At 53.9% G+C, this 12325-nt stretch overlaps 6 protein-coding genes across 6 annotated transcripts; 3 read left to right on the top strand and 3 right to left on the bottom strand.

Moving 5' to 3' along the window:
• Nucleotides 1–97: 97 nt before the first annotated feature.
• Nucleotides 98–1225, top strand: PG986_012060 (uncharacterized protein; the record flags this gene model as incomplete). Its single annotated transcript, XM_066848282.1, has 1 exon — nucleotides 98–1225. One exon carries the CDS (start codon nucleotides 98–100, stop codon nucleotides 1223–1225), a length of 1128 nt encoding a protein of 375 aa, XP_066694978.1.
• Nucleotides 1226–3716: 2491 nt separating this feature from the next.
• Nucleotides 3717–3971, bottom strand: PG986_012059 (uncharacterized protein; the record flags this gene model as incomplete). Its single annotated transcript, XM_066848281.1, has 1 exon — nucleotides 3717–3971. The coding sequence occupies one exon, from the start codon at nucleotides 3969–3971 to the stop codon at nucleotides 3717–3719; it is 255 nt and encodes an 84-aa protein (XP_066694977.1).
• Nucleotides 3972–7341: 3370 nt separating this feature from the next.
• Nucleotides 7342–8360, top strand: PG986_012058 (uncharacterized protein; the record flags this gene model as incomplete). Its single annotated transcript, XM_066848280.1, has 2 exons — nucleotides 7342–7635; nucleotides 7695–8360. 2 exons carry the CDS (start codon nucleotides 7342–7344, stop codon nucleotides 8358–8360), a joined length of 960 nt encoding a protein of 319 aa, XP_066694976.1.
• A 240-nt stretch (nucleotides 8361–8600) lies between these two features.
• PG986_012057 (uncharacterized protein) lies at nucleotides 8601–9637 on the bottom strand (the record flags this gene model as incomplete). The annotated part of the gene is made up of 3 exons (XM_066848279.1): nucleotides 8601–8664; nucleotides 8735–9434; nucleotides 9520–9637. 3 exons carry the CDS (start codon nucleotides 9635–9637, stop codon nucleotides 8601–8603), a joined length of 882 nt encoding a protein of 293 aa, XP_066694975.1.
• Nucleotides 9638–10152: 515 nt separating this feature from the next.
• Nucleotides 10153–11066, top strand: PG986_012056 (uncharacterized protein; the record flags this gene model as incomplete). Its single annotated transcript, XM_066848278.1, has 2 exons — nucleotides 10153–10650; nucleotides 10701–11066. The coding sequence occupies 2 exons, from the start codon at nucleotides 10153–10155 to the stop codon at nucleotides 11064–11066; spliced, it is 864 nt and encodes a 287-aa protein (XP_066694974.1).
• Nucleotides 11067–11193: 127 nt separating this feature from the next.
• PG986_012055 (uncharacterized protein) lies at nucleotides 11194–12273 on the bottom strand (the record flags this gene model as incomplete). The annotated part of the gene is made up of 4 exons (XM_066848277.1): nucleotides 11194–11614; nucleotides 11702–11749; nucleotides 11795–12200; nucleotides 12243–12273. 4 exons carry the CDS (start codon nucleotides 12271–12273, stop codon nucleotides 11194–11196), a joined length of 906 nt encoding a protein of 301 aa, XP_066694973.1.
• Between the last annotated feature and the right edge of the window lie 52 nt (nucleotides 12274–12325).

The following is a 12325-nucleotide window of genomic DNA, read 5'->3' as shown; positions in this document are numbered from 1 at the left end:
AGCTGCAAACAGCCATGTTGTTACCTATCATGTATCAGTTCTATTGAAAGAGTTATCACTCTAGCCGGCCAGTGGCAAGCTGAGTCTTGGCATCGGTATGTACTCGCTCATGGACTCGCTCCTGGCCGGCGCCACTCAAAACAACTTTGACGAAAACCGCTACAAAATTGGCTTCGGGGCACGCCAGGATCTCTTCAGCAAGCGTTACAGCAACTCGTATATTCACCTCGCCGACACATTCACAGTAGTCGCCCCTTGTGTCACGTCCTTGTACGTCCACTCTGGTGCACGATCTCTGGACGCAGCCAGCCTTGTCACACTGACGGCTGCGTTCCCCAACCTAGAGCGTATTGATTGGCCATGCCAGGATCCAGCCTATTTCCTGGCCCTGCGCCGCCAGCAGATGCACGGGTTCGCCAGTGCCGTGAGTATCTTTCAACCACCGTCTGCGTGCAAAACCCTGTACATCAACATCAATTCCATCCCAATCTCCAATCTGGCAGCACCTCGTTCTGTAGCGCCCTGTGCACCATGCTGGGCAGGAGCAATATCGTGCGCCTCGACTACGAAGGACCCATCGATTCAACGTTATTCTGGGCCCCAGAACCCCCCCGGGGCCGACGATACCTCCTGGAAGTCTCTACGCGGGATGAGAGTTCGCTTCCGCTTGGGTAGCCTCGCGGGCCAATGGTTCTTCAAGGGAAGACCCGAGGACCGGCTCTACGACCAGAGCAGCGACGTGCCTCTGCCACAGGACACGGCAGGCATCTTCCCGCCCGGATACTATGACAACGACCAGGGAAACGACGAGGCGGCAGCGCTGGCCAAGTCAATAGAAATTCCCAAAGACCAGTTCGGGTCCGTTGTAGAGGGCTGTGAATTCCGATGTATCCCGCGGGACGAGGTCATGCTTCCCTTGCTGAAGGCCGTTGCGCGCCGGCTCACCCACACCCCGTCGCTCCGGAACGTCCACCTGGAGGCAGTGTTTCTATGGAAAAAGGACGTGTGGTTCTTTGAGTACCTAGCGCCCGGCGAGGAGAGCGATTATGATGTGTACGTGGACTGCGAGGGCACGGGATGTGATGATCCCTTGTCTCGGGCACGGGTGTTTCTGCGCACGCCAGACTGGAGGCCGGATGAAGGGGTGGTAGCCATGCTCCGAGGGATTGGCAAAACTTGTCATGGGGAGGAGGCTATCATGACATTTCTTCCGTTCCTGTACTGAATTTCGTACAACTCATCTCGATATTCGCTACTTGCGGCCATCGCCTTTACAGGTAGCCAGGGTCTTTGCTTGATTAGAGTTACTTACATGAGTATGTAGTTTGAGGGTTGATGATGAAATAATGGTTCCTTACCCAGGAGCGCACCCCAATCGCTGAAACATGCCCCTTGTTGATGACTTATGTATTTTACCCATTTCACAGCAAGACACCAGTGTACGCCAATACTTATCCTGATCATAACCTATTTGCTTTTTGTTCTTCTGCTTTCCTTCTTTCCCAGCAAATGCCCTAGAATAACTTCAATCTAGGTCCAAGTCGCAGTCTACCAAGAAATACACGCCACCGAGCGATGCTTCCTTTGGGGATTTCTCGTGTATGCTTTCTCCCTCAGCGCTGCCGACACATTGGGTTGCTGAATATTTATTTAGCTTTGGCTGATGGAACGGGGTGTCTATAACGGGCAACGCATCAGCAACGCCCATCTTCCGCTTGTTATCGATTGCCTTGGCTTCAACCCTGGACATAGTGTCGCGTTCCTCTTCCTCTCCTTCCTCCTTCTCGAGACGTAAAGGCTGCTCTTCGTCTGCCTCCTCGCGGCCCATTCGTCCTGGTTACCCATTCTGCTTTGCACGCACCACGCTCACATGTTCAGTGGGCATTCTTCGGATCAGCCCTAAAGGTGATTTCAGCAGTACATTGTAGACAACGCGCATAGAGGCGTATGATTCGAATGTTAAGATATCGTTCCTCGGAAATCACCTTGTGGGCATTGAATTTCCGACCTTCGTAGGGCCATCATGAGTCCGTTACCTGAAACTACTGGGCTGACCACGCCAGTACATTACATCCTTTAATTCCAATGCGGTGACTGGCCAAGGCGCTTCGAGAGCGACGCGGATGCCAAGTGAACGCATAGCAGGAACCAACGGTTCGAGGTAGTGTGCGTGAAAGAAAGCCCACCCCCAGCAACACTCCGTCCAGATTGCTGCAATATGGCTCGCTATGGCGCTCGCCGGCACCATGAGCTAATCAGCGGCCGATCCGCCGCTGGACCCTGAGCACATGTACCAATCCCCCGCCACTGACTTCACCGCGGCCCTGCTGTCACCGCGGGGTGATGATGCAATCCAGGAAGATTGGCCACGCTGCAAGGAACATGACTCGCGCCCGGGGAAATGATTATATCCGCCAGGGTGGTTTATCTGGACGTTTGCTACTTACGGCTATCGCCTCCGATCTACGCCCCTCGGAGTGGGCATGCCACGCTCGGTTCGGACAGAACACGACTAGGGAGGCGATAACGATGCGGGAATGTTGTTTAATCGATCTTCCTTGTCCGCAGCTTATCCTAGTTGGAGAGACACGGGGATGCCAAGAGGAACATCTTCTTGCACCACACTGCGCACAAGAGCACAATCCTGTTTGTAGACCTTGGCAAACGTCAGCGAATCTATGAAACAACTGATCATAGCCGGCCACGGAGTTGTAACAGCAGACGATGATGGTAGCAGCAAAAGGTAGGCGAAAACCAATGACGTGAGGGCTAGTCAAGTTGCCTAAGATTTACTTGACGGGGCGTTTTACAAAAGAATAGCACCGACCCCTGAAACACGCCGACTGGACACTCCAAAGAGAGGAAGCTGCCCGCCTGGAGCACCTGTGCAAATGGACCTCAGAAGACAATATGCGAGAAGAGTGATTTCAATTCCATAACTAGTAGTAGGATATGATAAAATAGTATGTGATGCCAGATTGTCACCAACGCCGCCATCCGCGAGGCAAAACCAAAACCCGGGGAATCCTTGCCATTGACGCCATATTGGAAGGGAATTGCCCACGGGGAATGCCAGACCACTGGTTCTAGAAGAAAATAGCAGATTCTTAGATGCGATGCTTTTCCACTTCCAACCACACGCCATCTGCCCCTATCGGACGAGACCGATATCTAAAGAAGAGGGCAGGATACAACGCGCCGATGCGTGATGTGATACCGCTGGCGCATTGCCGCGTCTCGGGTCACCAAGACATCGCAAAGCGTGCCATTTCAGACCACCCACTTTTTCGTGATCATGCGGATGCGACTCTTCTCGTTAGGTACCAGGGCAGGGAGCCTGTAGCAACCCAACAATGCCCCTAGTAGTGAAAAAAAGATGCCGGAAAAACAAACGCGCCATGCCAATGCAATACCCCAGATACCCCGAGTTACGGCCGACCTGGTGCCTTCCCCCTAAGGCTTGCTAGCAGAGTGTTACCAATGCTATCCAAGGGACCAGGCCAACTGTGGACCAGGACTAAAAAAGATTGAACTCCTCACATCATGGCACTCCAGATTCACCCCTCCAAAAGAATGCGTACGATCACGCCATGCCCTACCGGACTCGGACGCGCCGTACGTTTTGCGCCTCCGATGCCCCATCGCGCTATCCTCATAGCGAGCTCTTGCCCTTGAGCGCATTGGGAAAACAGCAAGGGGCGAAAGGCGGGAGAGAATTATGAGATCCCAATGCTCTCCATGTCGCGCATGAGGCAGGCCATCTGCGCCCGCTTGGCCGCCTCGGCGACAAGGTTGAAGTCGCGGAGGAAAGCGTCAGTGCTGGGCTGTTTCACTTCCCTCGTCGGCGGCGGGGGAGGGGCAATGAAGCTGTGTGCGGGTGATGCTTGTTGCGAACTTGATTGTGTTGTTGATGTGGATGTCGCCGTAGCCGCTGGGCGCTGGGCCGAAGGAGAAGAGATCGGGGCGTTCATATTGGCGACCTTGCTTGGTTGTCTTGGTATGCGACAACTAGGTGGTGAGGGTGGCGGCGGCTGTGACAATGATGAGGAGGCTCGGCCGAAATAACCGCAAAGAGTCTCTCGAGTTTGCTGTTTGATCCAAGTCCTGGGTCGATTGGATCTGGATACCCCGCAAGGTTTGTATTGCCTTTCAGAGAATGTGCCTCGAGAGCGGGAGAGTTCAGAGTGTGTTGCCTCGTGAAGGGGGTCAGATCTCTGTTGCGCGACAGTGTGGTCGGACAGTTGCAGCAGCTTATATATGCTCTCCAAATTTTGCGGAGTAGCTGGGGGTCAAGTAGTCGTCGCTGGAGGTGCAGCAATAAGGTTGTGGCGCCTGCTGCTTCCCGAGATACGCTTGTGATGGTATCGGGCGACTGTGAACACGAGATTGCCTTGGTTGTATCGTACGACGGCAGAACAAGGTCGGGTTCCGGCTGGATTAGGCAATCACCTCGGTTGAGTGTATTGGCTGCTAGTATGGCTGCACGGGTACTCGCGAGCTGTCTCGAAGAGGAGGATCTTGTTTGTCAAGATGGGGCTGTTTGCGACGAGTAGTCGAAAAAGCGATTGCGGCTTTCTCTCTTTCACTCTTCAAAAAAGAATAATACGAAGAGAGTGGAAGGTTGCGTTGGCTTTGGTTGGCAAAGTATGTATCACTGTATGTGACTTGTGACTTGACAAGGATACACTTTCTGAAGGTTTGGTTGTCGAGGGCAGAGAGAGAGAAACGTGGGAGGCAGAAAGTTGCGAATGAGGAAGAAAGGGGGACAAACAAAGGAAGTAGGTCCTCCTGACTTGGGATCGATCGATAAATGTGAGACAAGGCTTTCAATGGACTTGAGTCGTGATGGCCGTTGATGATCACCAGCCCTTGGATTGTGGATGGGTAGTACGTGGGATGTGAGCAGCGATGATGTATTGGCTATCGCGTTCTTGGTATTCACCCCGGGCAGGTATATGTCATCCAGGATCTCAATATGGAGTGGCAGGATCGGCAGCTTGCTTGGCTCGAGAGGAACCTTTGGCAAGTTTGGGGGTATAAGCGGGGAACGGGGAAAGGCTTCCAATGCAACGACGAGATACAATGGCTGGCTGGCTGAATGACTGATCAAATTGATTGAGATGGGGGAGCACAAAGTAAATTGATTGCGGACGGAGGGCTGGGCATTAAGAAGAACAAGCACTCGACCAAGCCGGGATCGCTTTCTTTCTTTCCCCTCGACCCGACTCGAGATAAAGAATTACCGAAGGCGGAGTACCGGGAAAGGCCCGTTTCACTTTTTTATTACTTTTTTTACCTATTTTCTCTCTGCCTCGCTGTTTCCTCCGTAACCAGGGTGGAGATGCAGAAGATGATTATTCACGATGCGAATGGAGCTTGGAATGGGGCTAGAATAATGAACAGAGAAGAGAACGGCCGTATTTGGCCGGGCCGTTTGGGGGAATCGATTATCTGGGTCTTCTCATGCAGACTCGAAATCCGGAGATATCCACCGAAGATAGATGCATGCGACCTAGGTAATTAGTCCCCTTACCCAACTGGAGGAAGATATGAATGGATATCGACGGGCACTGTTGAGTTGACCCCCGGGCATCAAATGAAACCGTCCCAACACAGGAATGATAGCTTGGCCTGACCACAAACATCCGGCTCTCAGCTCAGCTGCGGGAACCTTGATGCCAGCCAGACAGGCTGAAAGCCTAGATTCTCCAGTTGTGTACATGGGAGATCGAGAAATCGAACACCCATCGAACAGACTTAGGGGGGAACCTTGGGCTTCAGCTGCATCACCATACAGCTAGCTAGGCTGGATTTACCTGCGTTGCGTGCAAACACCAGGCTCCAGGCTGGCAGAGTGCCTGAGCAAGTATCGACATCCTCGGGCTAGTCGGCTAACGTCCTCATAGGCGCGGCTCAGCGGCTGTCTCGACCGATAAGCTATGTCCTGTTCAGGCCTGCATCACGATAATAGATTGTCTGCATACTCGCTTAGACTCACCGTCCTTTGATTGTCTCTCCAATTCGACTGCTCTAGCTTCTGTTGTTGATATTTGGAACTGAGTTTCTGCGTCTTGGCGCTGGTTCCAAGACGATCCAGGCGATCTCTCATGGCACTCGGTCAGTGTCAACAGCAAGTTGCAAGTGCATGTGGTTTTAGGGACGAAGGTAGTTACAGTGTTTGCATGTGCATTAGGTCATGTCATGCCTTGTAGTGTGTGAGTACCCGTCAGCCCGTGGTAATTGGAGATAAGGATCGAGCAGGACCAAGTCCAGCCTGTTTTGGCTTGTATCTTTTTCTTCTTCTCTGTCTTCCAGAACCCCCACGTAGGTGGGCTCTCTGTCCCTCCCCGCAATGTCCCCGGACTCTGGCTTGTGATCGTCATTGGGGAGTCAAAGTGTTCGTCCAGTTAAATGAGCAATCAGAAGCCATCTGACTCAGGGGATGAGCTAGGTCTTAGACAAGTCGACTGGAACAACTGGTACCGTGGGCAATAAATTTGTCGGTCTTCTGCCACCTGCATGTGTGTTAAGTAAAGTGCATCGAGAGTCAATCAGGCGCATGAGTGAGGCAAGCAGTCAATCAATTCTCCGCCCAGCATCGTCGGACACGCTTGACGCCCATGCCTCCGCCCCTGCAAGCCCCGGGACCCTGAAGTCCAAGGGGAGTGCAGCTGTGGGCATGCTGGTGGGGTCGCGCGAAGATAACTCGGGATTGGCATGGCTGCTGTCCAAAACGGAACAGAACGGAGAAAGGGAGAGGGAATCAAATTTCTCTCAAGAGCTGTTAGCGCTCCGCCCCCCCCCAAAAAACAATATTGCGACTAAACATCACGAGATGGGAAGACTCGTACACACATGCCAAACCCATCGCTTAAGAGAAGCAATGCACAGCGCCCGATTCGTTCAACTGGTCATGGCTATGACAGCTGCCCACCTTTTTGTTGCACACTCTGTAGGTACTTACATGTAGGTAAATTTATGTAACCATTTGGGATCTGTATCGTATCTGCAAGCAGGCGATGATGCCCATCCGGGTAACCGGTGGAAATGTGGGACCTGAGCTTCTCCGTCCAAAATTTGGACCGTTGGTCGGCGCCACAACGGGCCGTTAACAGCACAGCTGCTGGAAGTGGGGATTGCAAGAGCTTCGGCAACGAAGCAACAATTTTGTACGCGGAACATTGCGCCCGGCTGCATTGCATTGCATCGCTGTCGTGGTTGCCAGCACTTTGAGCGGATCTTGGCAAAGGCTTGCCTGGAACGAATTCGAGACCAATCGCCAGTAGACGGGCATCGTGGAATCAGGTACCGCATACGACCACACACAACTTTTGTCCTGCCATGTCGCACTCTTCAGCAGCAGGAGCAGCACCTGGCCCGGCAACCACCACCTCATCTATGCACGCCCCAGCTCCTGCGGCTCCTCACCGGACTGCTCCCCGGTCTAGCTGGTTTACGATACCAGAACCTCTGCGGCTTGTATTCAAGCAGTTTCCGTTAGTGACATATGCTCCCAACGAGCTGCCTGTCCGTTCGCCCTCCAACAGAGAGCTCCCCGTCCTCTATGTCTTCGGCTCCGACCAGGATGCCTTGAAGGGATTGCCCAGCTACAACCCTTCGTGCTTAAAGTGGCAGGTTTGTGGAGTACCTACCCTGCGGAAGTCTAGGCCCGCGTCGCTAATGACCTACCTTAGACTTTCCTGAAGCTGGCCGGAGTCCAGTTCCGCATAGCACCTTCGACCAACCACGCCTCACCGACTGGCGCATTACCCTTCCTCATCCCACCTTCGAGTTCTGCGGATGCTGCGTCGCAAACACCCGTCCCGTCGAACAAGCTGGAGAGATATGCGCTCGAAAAGGGTTCTGAGAAGCTCGCGGATACAGCAGGGTCCAAGCTAGACGCATACCAGGCACTGCTCGACAACCGGATACGGAATGCTTGGCTATACGCGCTGTATCTGTCTCCCGGCAACTATGCGCTTCTGTCCAAGCTCTACGTAGAACCGTGTTCATCGTCGACGGTCGTTCGGACGACGATAATGCATAAGTTGCGCCGGGCCGCCGAAACCGAAGTACTTCGGTCCATTGGGGCCCCCAGAGTGCCCCCAACAGCTCTATATATTGGTGCAGAGCAGGCTTTCGAGGCATTGTCAGCTGCCCTGGGGTCCGACGAATGGTTCTTCGGAAGCCCACGGCCAGGTCTCTTTGATGCTGCCGTGTTTGCTTACACGCATCTGTTACTTGATGACAGGCTGGATTGGACTGATACAAGATTGCGAGACTCCCTGCTGAAATTCCCAGCTCTGGTAGAGCACAGGAAGAAGCTATTCTCGAGGTGCTGGGGACGAGAAAATGAGTAGATGAAATGATTTACGATGATATCCGACATATACTGGCTGTAATTGTAGATTATGTGCAAGGCCGGCGCGCCAAGCTGTAACAAAAAAAGTGTATACCCCCAAATGCATAGAGATAAAAGACCCTACACTACCAGGGCATTGATTTAACAGCCTGGCTTAACCTAGCCGCTGTGCAAGTGCCACGTCACGGATCTGTGGATATCACACAGGTTGATCTCCAGTGATGAGATGAGCTAGAAGTTACATTCGGGCCATGAGGTGAACTCCGCCATCAATATTAATGGTGGCACCATTGACGAAAGATCTGGTCAACTATTAGCAAAAGTGCGGCTCGCGAAGAGAACCCTGAGCGTGATATTAGGGAAATAACTAACCCAGCCCGACTCGCCAGGAAGATGCAAGCTCCAGCGACGTCGCCAGGGGCGCCGATCCTGCCCATAGGGTTACCTTCCTCCATGTCCTTTTTCATGGTCTTCATCGCGAAGGCCGTCATCTTGGTGTCGAACGGCCCGCACGCCAGGGTGTTGACGGTGATGCCGCGGGGCCCGAGCTTCGCCGCGAGGACGCGGCTCAGGTGGTGCAGCCCCGCCTTGGCGGCCGAGTAGCTGTAGTTGTCGAGCAGGGGCACGCGGAGGGCGTCGATGGAGCCGATGTTGATGACGGACGCGGGGGACGGGCAGCCCGTCTCGGCGTCGGGCGTTTCGGACTGGGCGGCCTCGAGCAAGGGGCCCAGCAGCTGCGTCAGCGTGAAGACGCGCTGCAGGTTCAGCGTCAGGACGCGGCTCCACTGCGCGTCGGGGAAGGTCTCGAAGGGCGCGCCCCAGGCGACGCCGCTGTTGTTGACCAGCACGTGCAGCTTCGTCTCGCCGTGTCGTCCTTGCAGCTCCGACGCGAGGCGCTCGCATTCGGACAGCGACGCCAGGTCTGCTGGCAGCGCGATCGCGGTCCCGGGCCCCTTTGCGGTGAGTTCCCGCGCCGCAGTCTCGCAGGCGGCTGCGTCCCGGCTGCTGATGTAGACCTTGGCGCCGTTGGCGACGAAGCCCTGGGAGATCATGCGACCGATGCCCTTGGCGCCTGTGAAGTTTTCAGATGAGGTCAGATGAGTAATACATGATAATCAAGAGTGGTCTCGAATGCGACCGAGATCTTAATGGCATACCGCCCGTGACCAGCACGACTTTGTCCTGTGGTGTGATGTTAGTGCGAGTTTCAGGGGCAGGTAGGTGCTCGGGAAAGGGTAATGATACCTTGACATCAAACAACTTGGTGGCCTCCATGTTTACTAAAGACCAAATCCAAGATGAATCAAACCAAATTACGCTAAATATGGTTATAGTCGTACTCAAGTTCTATTTACAACATGAAAGTTGGCGTCGACAGGCTCGAGATGTCTCATCTGGGGTGTTATGATGGATGAACGTCTCAGCAGGAAGGTGGGGCTGAGCCGAGGCTCAATTGGCCTTGCAGCTATATGTAAGGTTTACTTTAACGTGAACAGGACCTTGGCCGAGAGTTGCAGCTACAACAAAAATGGAGAGGGAGGATTGCCCTGAACATCCTGCAATTCAGGTCGGCCTCAGCCCAGATAATCATATAATCATGTTGGCATCAACGTGTGTTTGTGGTCCACGAAGTCATCCCGAGCCGCCACCGATGCTGCCAATTAGTAAAGGGCAAACAGAGGGGGAAGATGCCTAATAACCCCACTTCTCGTCGTTAACCACCATGAAGCTGTCAGGCCTGCCGGTCCACTTGACCTCCTCTTCTGCCTAACACCAACAATAACATCACCATGGCCGAAAATTCGCAGGAACAAGAGCAGCAGCAACAGCCCGAGCGCTCGCTCACGGCGCTCTTCGGGGGCTCCGAGCTCTCTCACCACCCTTCGCGCTGGAATGCTTGCTGGGAGGAAGAGCGCACTCCCTGGGATCGCGGCGGCCCCAGCATGGCTCTGTCGGATCTGCTCCCGTTTCTTCCGCCCGCTACTACCCTGGGAAGCCAGAAGAAGCCCTTGACGGCGCTGGTTCCGGGATGCGGTCGCGGCCATGACGTTCTGCTCCTGGCCTCCTTCGGCTTCGACACGGTGGGTTTGGACGTCTCGGAGCGGGCCATGGCCGAGGCCCGCAAGAATGCCGAGAGCATCGACATGGACGAGGTCTACCCGCTGAAGGGAGAAGTAAAGCAGCAGCGTGGAACCTACAAGTTCTTGGTTGGTGACTTCTTCACTCAGGACTGGGTTGCTGAGTCTGGTGTCGAGGGGGGCAAGTTCGACCTCATCTTCGACTATACGGTAAGGCTGCCGAGACAACGTCGTCATGAGAAGCTGAAAACTAACACAAGATCGTGAAGTTCGGTTGCGCATTACCACCCTCGGCTAGACCTGCATGGGCGCAGCGTTATCGAGACCTGCTGGCTCCCCTTGGCCGTCTCGTCTGCCTGGAGTTCCCGTCTACGAAGGACCCAAAGGAGCCCGGTCCACCATGGGCCATGAACCCGCATACCTATGTGGCACATCTTGGTCACCCTGGAGAGGAGGTCGCTACGGATGAGCATGGTGGTGTTCTGAAAGACAAGGTCGAACCGCCCAGGGACGATGGCCTTATGCGTCTTTTACACACAAAACCTCCAAGGACCCATGCCGCTGGTTACAAAGACGGACAAGTGGTTGACTGCATTTCCATCTGGTGTCATACCGCAGCTGCATAGCTGTCGGTGGAGTGTGCGTTACATAGGCGTGGAAGGCGTTCATGTCTATGGCATGACTGAATACAAGAATCATTCAACTCAACAGTACCAAGCAATCCAGCTGGATCTTTCATCAGATCCAGAAGATCTAGTTTCCTGTAGAGACAGGGTATTTCCAAGCTTGATACGCCACCCAAGACTGGAATATGCCTACTGCAAGCGACAAGATACCGAGAACCACAGCAATAATGACACCGATAAAAGTGGCCATCATCACATAGCGGGCGCCGCTTTTGCGCTCAAACCATTTCTCCATGAATCCTCGCGGGCTTGGGTTATCGACCTCTTCGTATAGATCCATCAATTTTGAGCCGAAATAGCAGTACGTGAAGTCGTCTCCGCCGACTACGAAGCCGTACTGCGTGCAGTCGGGATCGAGCGACTCCTTGCGTACAAGGCGACGGAGAAGAATCTCCGAGTCCGAGTTGAAGGGGAACAAGACTATCTGGATTGAATGCAGCACCTCGCGAGAGACTTGTGCGAGCATTGCACTTGTATGCGAACTCGTTCTATCACTTATAGGTAAGCCCCGATCTAGGAGAAGTGGTTCCTGATGGAGATAGCAGATAGAGCCTGCTGTACGGAAGGCAACTCACCCTTTCCTTGTAGCTTTCTCATGTGCTGCGATGTGTTCTTTGAGCACACTGGTATGATGGTATATTACCACGACCCCATTTTGCGAGTCCAACCTCAGATGATTCCTCAGGTCGTCGGTTGGTTCAAACCGCAAGCCGGCAATTTTCTTCAGTCTTGCTGCGGCAATAGCGAACTTCACTTCGGGCTGTATCCTGCGGGGTTCGGATACAGGGAATGCGGAAAACATGAAGTCAGCAAAGCTAACTTCGTCCTGCCACAGGATAGGTAAACTCCCTAGCTCGAGCATACCGCCGGAGGCACGCTTGCTAGCAGTACATGAGACCATGGAGATGACTTGTACAGCAAGGTTCACGGCACGGTGCTGATCGACTGGCAGCGGGGCAGTTGCTACGTTCTTGAGCCCGGTGAAGTATTCCGCTGTGAGGTCGGTTCGCGTTCTGATCGGCTGGGACCTGATGGCCTCGATGAGGTCGAGCAAGTCGTCATGGGAATGCACAGCTGGGAGCCGTCGATCATACAATCCAGCATGAAGCTACCGACGCCGAGCCGAGTGAGCAAGATTCAGACGCATCTACGCAGCACCAGACCTTCTCCTATGGCTCAACAACGTCGAGTAGAAGTTC

Source organism: Apiospora aurea (assembly GCF_038362705.1).
Source record: "Apiospora aurea strain CBS 24483 chromosome Unknown utg000008l_segment0_segment0, whole genome shotgun sequence".
NCBI lineage: Eukaryota > Fungi > Ascomycota > Sordariomycetes > Amphisphaeriales > Apiosporaceae > Apiospora > Apiospora aurea.
This window is presented reverse-complemented; position numbering and strand designations above follow the sequence as displayed.